This window comes from Orcinus orca, chromosome 12 (genome assembly GCF_937001465.1).
Source record: "Orcinus orca chromosome 12, mOrcOrc1.1, whole genome shotgun sequence".
Lineage (NCBI taxonomy): Eukaryota > Metazoa > Chordata > Mammalia > Artiodactyla > Delphinidae > Orcinus > Orcinus orca.
Window position 1 is genome coordinate 1,342,501 of NC_064570.1, and position 13,602 is coordinate 1,356,102.

The 13,602-nt window shown below is 49.7% G+C and overlaps 1 protein-coding gene across 5 annotated transcripts in view; it reads right to left on the reverse strand.

The window, feature by feature from the left end:
* Window positions 1-13,602, reverse strand: part of SMOC2 (SPARC related modular calcium binding 2) — a 155,441-nt gene that overhangs the window by 82,758 nt on the left and 59,081 nt on the right. For all 5 annotated transcript variants that reach the window (XM_033403971.2, XM_033403970.2, XM_004278851.3 and 2 more), the window contains one exon: window positions 1,141-1,188. In XM_033403971.2, the coding sequence (XP_033259862.1) occupies window positions 1,141-1,188 (48 nt within the window). The remainder of the gene's footprint in view (window positions 1-1,140; window positions 1,189-13,602) is intronic.

Here is a 13,602-nt window from a genome sequence, read left to right on the forward strand (position 1 = left end):
TGTATACTTCCTCTCCTCTAAAACGTACCAGAATGCTCACCCCATCTTCATCTCCGCCTTCCCAAACGGAAACCCTCGCCTGAGCCAGGGTCCTGACCCCACCTGCCGGTCCCTCTCTCGCCTACAAACTGGGCTCTTCTCCCCACCTGGGAGGGTCTCTGCCCAGGTCACACCTGTCCCAGCTTTCACACCCACCATGCTCCACTCACCTCCTCCTCTGTGAAACCGCTCCAATTCCGCCCTCGTCTGCGCCCGCCCTGCGTGCTGTCTACACAGCTGACATTTACTCGTGTGCCAATCTGTGTGGACCTCATGGATTTATCTTAATGATACAAAGACTCTACAGTCTTTCCAGGGCAAGGACAGTGGCCACCGTGACTTCAATGCACACTTGAAAGACCTGGGCTGAATAAAACTGGGGTCTTTTGACTCCATATCACGCTTCTCAATTACTAGTTCATATACTATAACCTACCTCAGGGGAAAAAGTACTTAAGATGTTGGTACATTATTTTTATTTCATCTTAAAAATAAATGCTGACTTCACGGGTTGATATAAAGACAGAAAATGTGTCATTGGGACCAACGGGTGACACCTGAGGAAAGGGCAAAGGGGTCACGGTGGGCTTGCAGCGGCCAGCGGAGACGCTCCAGGAGCTGTGGGATGATTTCCAAAGGAAATGCTCCCTGCTCCGTCAGGTTCCTGTGGGTACTGGTCCCAGAAGGAGTGACTGTCATAGATGGAAACAGCCGCCTCTTTCTCATGAGGAGAGCTCCATTAGTGACCTCCGACAACTGCTATGCTAGAGGCTCGTGCCAGCCCTGGAGTCCCCTGCACAGATATGGACCCGGGATGAGCCTAACACCGTCCACAGGCGGTCCCAACACAAGCCACGTCTAAGAAGCCCTGACGCGGACACGAGTGGGTTACCCAGCAGGTCACGTGCCCGGCACCTGCCTGGTCCCAACAACCCTAAGGGTCGAATAAACGTTTGCTGAATGAATAAATAATTAACAAAGAGCTTCCGCTCTCATTCCCATCACTGATATACATTGACATTTTAACTTGAGAAGTATTTTAAGGCATAGATTGGATTCGCTGCAGTAATATATCAAGGAAGTTCATTTTAAGATAGTTACCTGTTTTTCCTGTGCCTTCCCGTTGGGGTAACTTTTCATTTACGGAACCTAAAAGAGGAAAATAAGGGATAAAATTATTCTTGGCTCTCAAATGGTCATCACTAATTGTTACACAAACATTTTATTCCATTTTGATTAATTCACAGGGTTTTGTCGCTTTCTAGTTAAATTACACAAGCTACCTAGTGCCCTGGGGTGACCGTGTCATCTGAAATCACAAGCCCAAAACTAGGAAATGTAAGATTAGCCCCCATTGCTCTGGCCGCCTGGCCTGTGACGTTCGTAAGAGCCTCTAGGGTACAAAACAGAGCGGTTTCTTCGCATGAAAAATATGATACTAACCTTTTAAACGTACATCACTATGTGGGGATACTTGAGTGAATTAGATTTTTTTTAAACTTTTAAAATTTTTTAAACTTTTTAAAAAGTAATAAAAAGTTATTCAACTAAAGATAAATAAAAATCCTGGTTTCAGCTGAATTCTGACTTATGGAAAACTGAGGAACCATCTTTTTGTAAGGGGAGTACAGCAAATACGCTAAGGTTAACTCATCTATAATAAAATTTTAACAATTATATTACACTGAAAGGTTTATATTACAAATAGTAGGCACTGCTCTGCCTTCCCCATAGACTGAAACCGTCATGGCAGCAACATTTTCCTCACCGTTATCACACCTACTCAAAGGAATCAGCAAATTCTGTTCAGCATTAATTTGGAGTTTATCTGCCCATCCAGTTCAGAATATTCCATCCAGGATTCATTTAGAATTCCCCTAGTCATATGCTAGCAAGACTCCGCAGCTAAAACATCTCATGAAATAAAACTTGAAATTCATTGCTTGTTTTTTCAATTTCGAATATCACATTGAAATACAGACTTGTATTTATACTAAAGATATAAACTTTAGGACAGTGTGAGAATGTTTATCTTGTCTTGGAAATATCACGGTTCTAGAGCAGGAAATGTACGAGCAGATCGTTGTAGACTCAATCCTGAAGGACGGGGCAGACAGTGTAAGTCAGGGATGCTGTGCATACTCTCCAAACGTTGCCAGAAATGATGCTGAGGGCGTGGGTTCCCCTACACGCAGCCCAGGGGTTACAGGAAGGAGCAAGATACAACAGTAAACACTAGGTGGCCCGAGCGCGGTTCTGCAGAAGACACCGCCTGTCCGCCCCGCCAGCTGTTGTCTGAAATACCTGAATCATAGGCATCTGGACATGCAGTTCGGTCAATAGATAAAAAGGACCAGATTTTCCTGGTGCATCTATTTGCACAATATTTGAGGTGCTCCCCAAATCAGCTATTGGTTATTTCCCAGCTGTGGCCGGTACCATGCAGTGAAATGTTACATGCTTTCCAGCGTCAAAACACTGGGTTTTACTTCTGGTGAGAATTCCCAGGGATATAAAGGGAGCTCGTTGTGTGGCCTTCTGACAAAGCTTTCAGGATCCTACTTTGCTCATTTCTCCCTTTGTAGCATCTCTCTACAAATCCAGATTTCTTAAAGGGCTTAAGTTTCTTAGTCATCGGTTTATTTTTATCATGTGTTTCTGCAGTGAGTCAAAAAATGTTTTCTATTTTGACTGGGAAATGACAATATTTCAGTAATATTTCTGAATACGACTATGTAGGTTTTAGTCTTCTGAGCTAAATGCAAACATCCCAAATAATAATTAGAAGCCCCCACCCCAAGAGAGCTTCTCAATTGAATCAAGATAATATTTTGTAACCTAGGGCCTGAAGTCTCCAAGCTGCTGGTTCACGCTTTGATTAGCAGCTGAGGTCTGAAGACAACATTTAGAAAGTATCTACGTACTCCCTTGGCTCCCTTTCTGCCTCTGAACCAACCAATGTCGTGGCTTGCTCATCAACCACACCCCATCCAATCAGTGTTCACTTAATAAATCTGCACGAAATTAATTCCATCTTGTTCCTAAGATGGAGAAATAATTTTAACATAGAACCAAACGTCCCTGGATAACCTGCTCCAAATATTTTGCTGCACAGAACTGGCGGGGTGGGGTGGGGGGCAATCCCAACAGCGTGTGTACTTCCTCATCCAACTGCCTCTGGACCAGAAGCCCCTCCATGCCTTCCTGCCCCAGCTTCCCCCAGCACCCTGTCCTCAAGGGCTCGGGAGACAGGTAAGCATCACTTTCCACACAGCAGTGCCACTGGGCAAAGTAGAATCCAGGAACCCAGAACCACGACGCCACTCTTGTTCTTTCAGTACGTCCTTCTGGAGCTAAGAATTCGCTGAAGAACTCCCAAGAGTTGGAGCAGGTGAGATTCCAGGATGTAAGTGCAGAAAGGGAGCCTAGAAATAGGAGTGTGGATGGCAGTAAACAGCTCTGCAGACCATGCGCTGGTTGGCTGAAGCTTCAGACAGGCACACTCTGCCCCTCAGATTCCTATTTCAAAGGACACATTTGAATTCCTTCCATTTGTGAGATCTCATCCCATTTAAATGCTACTCTAAAAGAGTGGCTTTTTTAGCAATTAAGGTATGCATTTCTGGTGGAGGAAACCACAGAAAGACAATGTGAGGAGACTGTCTACAGTCAAGGGGAAGAATAATGAGCCCTGTAGTCCTGAGTCCTTGGTTCAAATCCAGCTACACTCAGCAACGCCGGCTTGCTGCCAAAACAGCGCCAAGCAGGGTGCAGCGTTTGCTGAAAGGGTAGGTGGTCTAAGAGGGGCCCTTTTCACAAGCACTCGATGTACTTTAGAAATGACTAAGGGGCAGAGGGGCTGCAATGTGTGCAGCCAGAGGAGGTCAGCTCACTGCAGGCAGGCACCTGCTTAGCAAGTACACTGATGGTCCTTCACAGCACAGCTAAACAAGCTGCAGTGATCCATTCCTTTCTGGAATCTCATGTCCAGGAGCAGATTCGCAATGTCACGTGGCTTTGCTTCAGCCAGAGGGGGAGAGAGAAGGGAGGGAGGAAGGAAGGAAGGAAGGGAGAAAGAAAGAGAGGGAAAGAACGAAAGAAAGAAAGAAAGAGAGAAAGACAGAAAGAAAAAGAAAGGAAGGAAAGAAAGAAAGAAAGAAAGGAGGGAGGGAGGGAGGGAGGGAGAAAGAGAGAAAGAGAAAGAAAAAGAAAGAAAGAGGGAAAGAAAGGAAGGAAGGAAGGAAACAAAGAAAGAGAGGGAAAGAAAGAAAGAGAAAGAAAGAGAGAGGGAAAGAAAGAACAAAAGGGAGAAAGAAAGGAAGGAAACAAAGAAAGAGAGGGAAAGAAAGAAAGAAAGAGAAAGAAAGAGAGAGGGAAAGAAAGAACAAAAGGGAGAAAGAAAGGAAGGAAACAAAGAGAGAGGGAAAGAAAGAAAGAGAGAGAAAGAAAGAGAGAGGGAAAGAAAGAACAAAAGGGAGAAAGAAAGGAAGAAAGAAAGAGAGAAAAAGAAAGAAAGAAGGAAGGAAAGAAAGAAAGAAAGAAGGAAAGGAAGAAAGAAAGAAAGAGGGAAAGAAAGGAAGAAAGGAGGAAAGAAGGAAAGAAGGAATGAAAGAAAGAAAGGAAGGAAGGAGGAAGGAAGGGAGTAGAAGCAGAGAGGCTACAGTCCACCATATCTTCTGGACGAGCATTTCTCTCCCTGCTCCTTTGAGCTAGGTCACTAGACTGTTGACCCTGGGCTCTGAAAGCAGAGGTCCCACAGAGCTCCGCACCTAAACCAGGTCTCACCATCCTTCTAGGCTCTTCCTCCAGGGTAAGGACTAACCAGGTCTCACCATCCTTCTAGGCTCTTCCTCCAGGGTAAGGACTAACCAGGTCTCACCATCCTTCTAGGCTCTTCCTCCAGGGTAAGGACTAACCAGGTCTCACCATCCTTCTAGGCTCTTCCTCCAGGGTAAGGACTTCTGGCTTTTCTCAGGAGCTGTCTGGCTGCTCTGCCTCGTACTTTCTGGTCAGGACCATGTGTGGATGACGTGGATAAGCATGGCGACTGTGTGTTGTGCGAAGAGGGCAGAACGTGGGTGACAGAACGAACATCACTACCTACCAGCACTGTGCCCTGGGCAGGTGCCCTCACCTGCCCAAAGCCCAGTTCCCTCATCCGGAAAATGGCAGTGTGGGGACCTCCCTCACAGGCTGGAAGAAGCCAGAGGAGAGAGCAACACATAAGAGGCCACAATGGATTTTCACTTAAAATATTTCAGGACACTCAGGTATTTGCGTGTCGTTTATTCCTCCTGTAGCCTGTCTCTTCACGTATGTATATTTTATAGGTCAAGAGGGTAACAGCCGCTTGCAACAAAGAGCAATGCTGTCTCCACTCAAGAGCAAATGGTTAAAATGTGCAGCCACTGGCAGGATACCTGCGTGACATCGGCCCCTCTGTGGCCACTTGCTCTCATTCATTCATTCATTCAACATGTTCACAGGATACAGCAAGAAAAAGTTCCATCTACTTTGGAGTGGTAGGCATTAAACAGAAATTATTCAAATAATTCATATTACAACTGTGTACAGAGTCTATACAGTTCCTTCTGTGTGCTGGTCATCATTCTACGCACAGCACATACATTAAGTCATCTAATGATGGCAGCAACCCTGAAGTAGGTGCCACTATTATACCCATTAGACAGATAAGGAGACTGAGACCCAGAGAGAGGTGTAACAGCCCAAGGTCACTTGGCCAGTAAGTGGCAGACCCAGGGTCCATGCCTGTGCTTTTAGCCCGCAGGGGAACTAGCTTGGTCTGAGCAGTCAAGGTGGCCTCCCCAAGGAGGCTGGCAGGAGGACACCCATGAGGCAGAAAGGACAGCAGAGGGGAGCCAAGAGCACAGGCTGGCAGTGAGAGGAGCACAGCAGGTCTTAGAGCACAGCCAGCGTGCGGGCTCCAGGTGTCTCTCTGTAAACACCATGTCTGTGTCCTTCTACACACATCCTCTGTCTGCAAGGACACAGGCGGGCTCTCCTCTCACCTCGGCCTCTGCAGAGACCAGTGCGTGGGGCCCACGTGTGGAAGGCCTGGGCGTAATCTGAAGGTTAAGGCGACCCTGGCCATTCCTGACGGCATTGCTTGACTTCAGACGTGCTCACGCACTCCTGGCTGTGGACAGGCCCAGGGACTACAGAGCAGAGGCAGAAACGGGCCCTGCCTGGAACACGTGCTGGGGATGCGAGGGCCAGGCGCCGAGTCCACGTTGGAGCCAGAGTTCCTAAAAACAGCCCAGGCCCAGGGCCCTTCTGTCGGTGCCGGGGGCGGCCCTACAGTTGAACCAGCGTGTACAGTGGGAGCCGTTGGGGTGACTTTTAATCAATCAGTATGGCGTTACGTCCCACAGTTTACTTCCCAAAGTTGATGCGGATGCAACTCAGTTAACGTTTGGGTCAAAGCAGTTGAAAACCTGGGAAGTCTGAGCACCACGTGGGCCATTCCATTGGCCTTCAGAACGGCACCAGGGCAGCCCCGGCCCCTCCCCAGCTGGACCCCGCTGGCCGAGTAAAGTGAGGCACCGCCCGTGACCTTGGGCGCCTCAGCCCACTTCTCAGCCACCTTCATCGTTCACTCCCATCCTCGCCAGCCTCCCCCTCGGCAGAAACCTCCCACAAAGCCAGAGCTTTTTACCCAGGGCTTCCGACACAAGAGAGGGGCTTCCCCCTGCAGTCAAAACCCTTGAGGACACACTCCAGTGACCAGGCCATGACCAGGGCCCTCCCTGGGCCGCCCTGCGAGGCCAGAGGCTGGGGGATGGGCTCCAGGAAGGTGGGCCCAGCCGGGCAAGGGGTGAGGCAGCCTGACCTACAGGGCAGCAAAGACAGGATCATCTGCATTGGGCGCCGGGGCCCCTGGTCCCTCTGCCTCCAGTGGAGCGAACGGCCCAGGGGGCGGGCAGTGGTCCCCCTGAGCTGCACGGGCATCCTCTGGGGCACAGCCGGCCGGCCCAGGAGCAAAGGTGCGTGCCTCTCCGGAGCCGACGCTGGGGCTCTCAGGCCAGGCCCCCTCCAGACTGCCCACCCAGCCCTGTGCCGGGGAGGCCTCGGGCATCCTTCCGAGACCTGGGTGCCCCGGGGGAAGCTCTGCCCGCGGCCCCTGGAGGACCCCTGCGGCCACACCCACCTTCTCAGCATCCAGGCACACCCGCCGAAGCGCATCTTCCTCCACCAGATGCCCAAGGGGCTCGGACCAGACGCTCCTACTCAGCTCAGGTGACGTCCGGGTGGTGTGACCGAGCTAGGACCCCAGCCGGCTGGTCAGGCCACTTGGAGGAGAGATGGAGCCAGGCCCTGTGTCCCTCGTCCAGGGATGGCCAGGCACTGACACTGGAGACGGGCCACTGCAGGCAGGGGTTCTTGGCCGCCCCTCTGCCCAGGAGCAGCAGCGTCCTCACTGGGAAACTTGTCAGAAAAGCGAGACCTCAGGCCTCCCTCCAGACCCATGGAATCAGAAATTCCGGGGTGGGAAGTAGGAATCTGTGTTGTCAAGCCCTTTGTGGACCAAAGTTTGGGCACCAGAGCTCTAAGGAAAAGGGCTTGGCCTGTGCTCTCTGCCGTGAGTATTATTACTGTATTCTTTTCGTTATTATGAACTTGTCTATGTCTTGTCTGTCAAGCCCCAGCGGCCCCCTCAGACCCACCACGATGTCTCCTGTTTTCCTACTTTTATATTTCTGTGGGCCCAGAAACCAAACAAAACCGGCTCGTCTGCCCGCACTGAGCCTCTGCACAATTGATGGGCTGGAAGAAGGCCCGCGCCGTCCGAAGGACAGGGGGTGTCACCTTGGGTTTACTCTCCCTGCGTCTTTTTTCTTACCTAGTGGTTCTGCCTTTGAATAGCTGGGATTCCTGGCTAGACGGGCATCAGACAAAAGGGATGTTCAGACTTCATTCACTCTGAGCTGAGCACCCTGACTGTCCCACATCTGAGAAACCCCTTCTCAAGATGGTAAGAGAAGAAATAAGTAAATCACCAATTTTGCTTTAAAAAATTGAGAGATTATTTCTGGATCTACTTTCCATCAGTGTCCACTTTAATGTCTTTGTTTTATATTTTTTACTTTAATGTCTGCATGTTCACATATTTCAATGGCCAGAGAAAACAAACATCACTATCATTCTTGCAACAGGGTCGTTCACAGTCAATAGTTTCATGAATCTTCCCAACGTTTGACCATGGCAGTTGTACATTTAAAAAGGTGCCCTAGGGCTTCCCTGGTGGCGCAGTGGTTGAGAGTCTGCCTGCCAATGCAGGGGACACGGGTTCGTGCCCCAGTCTGGAAAGATCCCACATGCCACAGAGCGGCTGGGCCCGTGAGCCATGGCCGCTGAGCCTGTGCGTCCAGAGCCTGTGCCCCGCAACGGGAGAGGCCACAGCAGCGAGAGGCCCGCGTACCGCAAAAAAAAAACAAAACAAAAGGTGCCGTAAAAAATTGTTCTGTTTGTTTAAAAAAAATAAGGAAAATACATATACTTGTTTTTAAATGCGGAGATGTGGGATACCTCTGGAAGAGATTAGCCATTGTTATTTATATAGAGTTACATGTTCTGGGACCATTTACTTCTAAAAGATCTTTTAATTTATTCTATGAAGTTTTGTTAAATATTAGAAAATATGAGAAAAAAGCTATTTATGGCTTAAGTGTGGAAGAGGACCCTTTTAAAGTCATGAAAGATGCGGCTATAAAGCAGCCACCAAATTAAATGTATCATGGAGTACAATAACAGAGCAGATGATAATGTAAATCAACCATTATACACCAGAAAGTACTCTTTTCCAGAAAGGAAAACTAACAACACCAAAATGTTGCCCATCAGGTAAATAAATAATTCAAAAGAAGTCCAAACTGAAAGGGAAAAGACAGACAGACAGACAGCTGTGGCTCTGGGCACAGACATGCCCCCGCACCACAGCCAGGCAAGGGCCGAGGGAGAACCTGGCTCCTGGCTGCTGCTGGTCAGACGGGGTCATCAGGGGTCCTTAACGCTGATTCTCAAACAGGCTTCTAAGTCTTGTTTAGCACAGTAACCGCACCTCGTGGTCTCTTCCTTGAATATTTGACTTAATTTTTAAAAATCTTTCAGTGTCAATTAAACACCTTCTGAAATTTCCACAGTGTGGAACTTTTATCAGAAATTTTACATATCCCGTGTTGGCTGTATCAAATGACTATTTTTTCTCATCATGGATGTAAAATGAATTTCCTCAATACTTCAAAAATCATCATAACAGTAGGTGTTAGACAGTAATATAATGTATATTTTTCTCTGAAAAATCACTTCGCTAGAGAAGTTTGCACTGAAGGCTGGCAGCAAAGCTGACCCCTCCCCCGGGGCTCACCTCCATCTGAAACGCGGGCTCCGTTCAGTGCGTTTTCTACGTCTTGTTACAGTTGTTTGTTTTCACATTTCCTCACCAATAGGTACTCAAATGTTTTATTTTAACAAATACCGTTTTCAGGGAGAGAATTGTTAAGCCTGAAGAAAAAACCATTTTGACGGGAAAAAAATGTTCCCTCTGACCTGTAACCTTTCCCATCAAGCAAAAGACTCTGAACGTGCATTTGAATAATTCTCATAAAGAGGTACTTCAGAGGCACAGCTGTGTTGTTGACTTCAATATTTGGGAATTCAGTCGTTCTGGATGTTTCTTTCAAGTTCCTCAGTTCTGGAGGACCCTTAACTTATTACCAGGGAAATTCACTGGTGAAAAAAACAGCTTCTCTTTATAAAGTGAAAATTTTCAGAAATCATAAGGATATTCATGCAAACACGGAGTTCCACCATTTCAGGTAGAGGCCAAAACTTTAGGCATGGTAGGAAAATGCAAAGCTCATAGCTCAATTAATGTAAATAACATATAGAAAAGTGATTCAGTCTAATCCAAGCTTCTCTGTCATTTATAACCAGGTCTTCCAAAACCCCAATTTAGAAGTTGGTCCAAGAAGCTGTCATCAGAATGCATGAGCTGAGTAAACTCCCAGAAACGACCACTGATTTGCTCATTCCTGCAAAGCTTTCCATCATTAAAATCAAAGAGTAGATTGTATTCTACGCTTTGAGAAGGAACTTCTCAAACACTTGATGTGGCCATGGCCGGTTGAACAAGATTTCCACTCCTTCCCCGGAAATGTTGTCCTTACAACTGGCCTTGGTTTAAAGAGGGGTGCGTGGCGGTGCGGGCAGAATCTCAAGCCGCAGTTGTGGGTGTCGCTCGTCTCTTCTATAACCCGAGGTCTGCAGCTTACTTCAAACGCATACCTCAAGCTGAGTTACATATGAAGATTCTTTGGATATCGTAATATTAAGAGTTCCTGCATGGAGGCTCGGCTTACAATGTCTTCGACTGCTTTGTACTCACGCCAGGAATGAACTCTTGGCTAGGGTACACGGTAACAGAGGGAGATGAGATTAAAACCCCGAAGCTCTTTCCAATTCATCGAGAATGGGCCAGCGACAGAAATCCTCCCTCGGAAAAAAGTCCTTTGTTTTTAAGCTCTCCTCCCGCCCCCAGCAATGTCAGTTTTCAAATCTTTAGAAAGAAGAACAAGAGAAAATCCCTGCAGAATAAATATACATCAGCTGTGCCCGGATGGAGACCTGCGGATCCGGCCCCTCAGCAGCAAGACAGACGGAGGGAAGACCCTCCTGGGCATCCCTGGTGCAAGTGAAGAGCCCCCTCCCCGCAGCAGACCCGGGGTCTAGACCAGCAGGGCTGGGGGTATAATCTCCAGGAACGCCTGCTCTCAGGCAGGGCAGGGCTGGGAGTGGATTTAGCTCAAAGAGCAGCTGTTTGGTCCTGAATAATGTCTCAGGGCAACACATTGCTGCTTCCCCAGAAGAGGGAAAGGCCTTCCAGCCCCTGCTCACCCCCGCACCAGACTTCCTAAGGGGAAGAGCAGACCCAGGGCCCCTTGAGTTCTGCCCTCTTCTTTGGGAACTGTCTCCTCCAGATGCCTCCCTGCGTTCTCTGGATGGTGAGTCGCCCCTCTCTGGGGGCCCGCGGCTTCCGCAGGGAACTCCCAGGTCCTCGACGGGTGTGTCCGGCTGTGGGCGCCTGGCCCGGCAAAGGTTCGGTAAGCGCTGCTGGTGGAGATGCTCGTTAACGAGAAATGACGGGTGGGTTTCTAGGGAGGGAAGGTGAAGCAGCCACGAGGATGAGCGTCATGGGGCCTGGCCGCTGCCGCTCACTAAAGGGACGGCTTTGATCCCATTCTCAGGGTCCTCGCCATGTGGGAATGATCCCGTCACCAGGAAGCAGGGGCCAACAGGGGCCAAAGGGGCTGATTTCTGACCGAAGCTCCCTGCCCCCTAAGGCTTGAGCTCCACTGAGAGTCACGAGTCCGAGTCTGTGGCCGGAAGGACAGACAAGGCAGATCCTCCCCTCGTTGTGAAAATCTGTGCGATTACCTGTCAGCCCCCGAGCAAGTGGTCCAGGAAGTGCACTGACTTGGTGGAAGCTGAGTAAAGCAGGTGGTGGGCTCCAGGGTCACCGAGGAGTCACTGCAGAGGGTGGGGAGTGGCGCTCCTTGTCATTCAGGCACCTCGCTGGCGCCTGGACAACACGGCCCCGTGGTCATGGAGCTCAGAGCTGGGAGCTACACATATTCCAATTCATTATTTCTTATAAATAAGGAATTCAAGGCCCATGAAGTCACATTATGGTATCTGGCAGAAAATGTGGGCAATGGAGACAAAAGCATAGATTTAAATCCCAGCCCCGTCACTTACATGCACAGGGGCCTCGGGTCAGGCTCTCACCTGTAAATAGAAGGTGAGACCACGTCCACCTCGGGGGCGTGACGCTGACACACGACAGCCCCGTGAGCGTGAGCCCGGCCACCATCGGCCCTGACATGGGCTCCCAGCCTGCTCTCCCCGCTCGTCCCACACATCCCCTGGCAGATGCTGACCCTGACACCGGTCTTCCCCAAACCCTCCTACAGTCTCTTTCCTGCCATCCCTCCCCTGCAGGGAAGCGGCCGTCCTGACCCCACCTCCCCTTCTGCCGCTTCCTAGACATCCAACACCTTCCCTCTGTCAAAATCCTCGGGAAAGGATGTCAGATAACTTATAACCTCGGGGAGAATTTAAATCAGTGTGTTACCCCTTCCATGGGCTTTGCAACTTTAACGTTCTGAACCTGTGAAACACCACACTCACACACGACGTGCACCAACACAAACGCACAGCCCAGTGACTTATCACACTAGGTCCAGGGAAACAGTGCCCCGGCAGGGGGAGGAGCCCCCAGGCCCCGCCCTCTCTCCCGTCACAAAGTTCTCCCCCTTCCACACCTCACCGCCGCCCTGAGAGTCTGAAGCTGAAGCTGAGTTTTGCCTGGTTTTTGAATTTTAAACGGGCTGCGGTGTTCCGGGCTCCGCCCCCTCACGCAGACACACTCGCTGGAGCCGCGTTTCGCTGCAGCAGCTCCTCTGTGTTCTCGCCGTTCCTGTCCTGCCCGTGGGCCAGGCGAGCACGTGATCTCTCCCTCAGACACCGGTGGACGCTCGTTGACTTCCAGGATCTGGTCATCACCACCAGCATGCCATGCACACTCTCTCACACGCCTCCCGCTCCAAAGCGGGCCCGTCTGCAGGGGCAAGCAGATGGCACGTCGGGGGCCCCCCGGGGTTCACCGCTGCTGCCCCTCCCCTGGGTGTCAGGGAGTCTCCCTGGGAGGCTGGTTTGCATGTCCCTGCTACCGATGAGCACAAGCGCCTCTTCCTATGTGCCCTGGTCCCTAGGATTTCCTCACTTATAAAATGCTGCCTGTTCAAGACTTTCGTCTTTTTCTGCTAGATGGCCTCATTATCCCATTCTTCTCACTGATCCACAGGAGTGTGGTGCTTTGCGTTAATGGCTTAAAAACACGTGACTGTGAAATAAAAGAATCCTTCCCTTTGAAGGTCTTTCTGGGAGGAGTGGGCGGGGGGACGTGGATGCTGGGGCCCCCTCTGTTCCACTGAAATCAGCTGTGAGCGGACGTCCCCCGCGCTCCCCAGGGGCTGTTGCAACGTGTGTCTGCACCAGTTCATAATAAACACACACATGCATTCTAAGTGACCGGTATTGTTTATTGCTAAGTTTTAATGTGTGTCTGCACCAGTTCATAATAAACACACACATGCATTCTAAGTGACTGTTACTGTTTATTGCTAAGTTTTAATATCTTTTTCTGATTTTCAAATTTCTATAGAATGTGCTTGTATGGTCAGCTCCGTGCGACCCAGGAGCCAAAGACCACTGCTGACTGCTGATGTTAATCATTTGTAATAAGCTAGATGGAAATCACTCCCATAGACAAAGCTATCAGCCCCAGCAGGTGTCAGCCAGGGTCCCAGGGAAGGGAGGAGGATGCCCCTGGGGGTTTGCAGATGGAAACTGACCAGCTGACGTGCACGTTATCAACCACAATCTCTCCAAGGTGATGCTCATTGCCACACTCTTGCACGAGATTGGGGAGGGTGTGTCAATATCTGGGAAGAAGTTACGTTACATTGTGTTACAAAAGTCTAT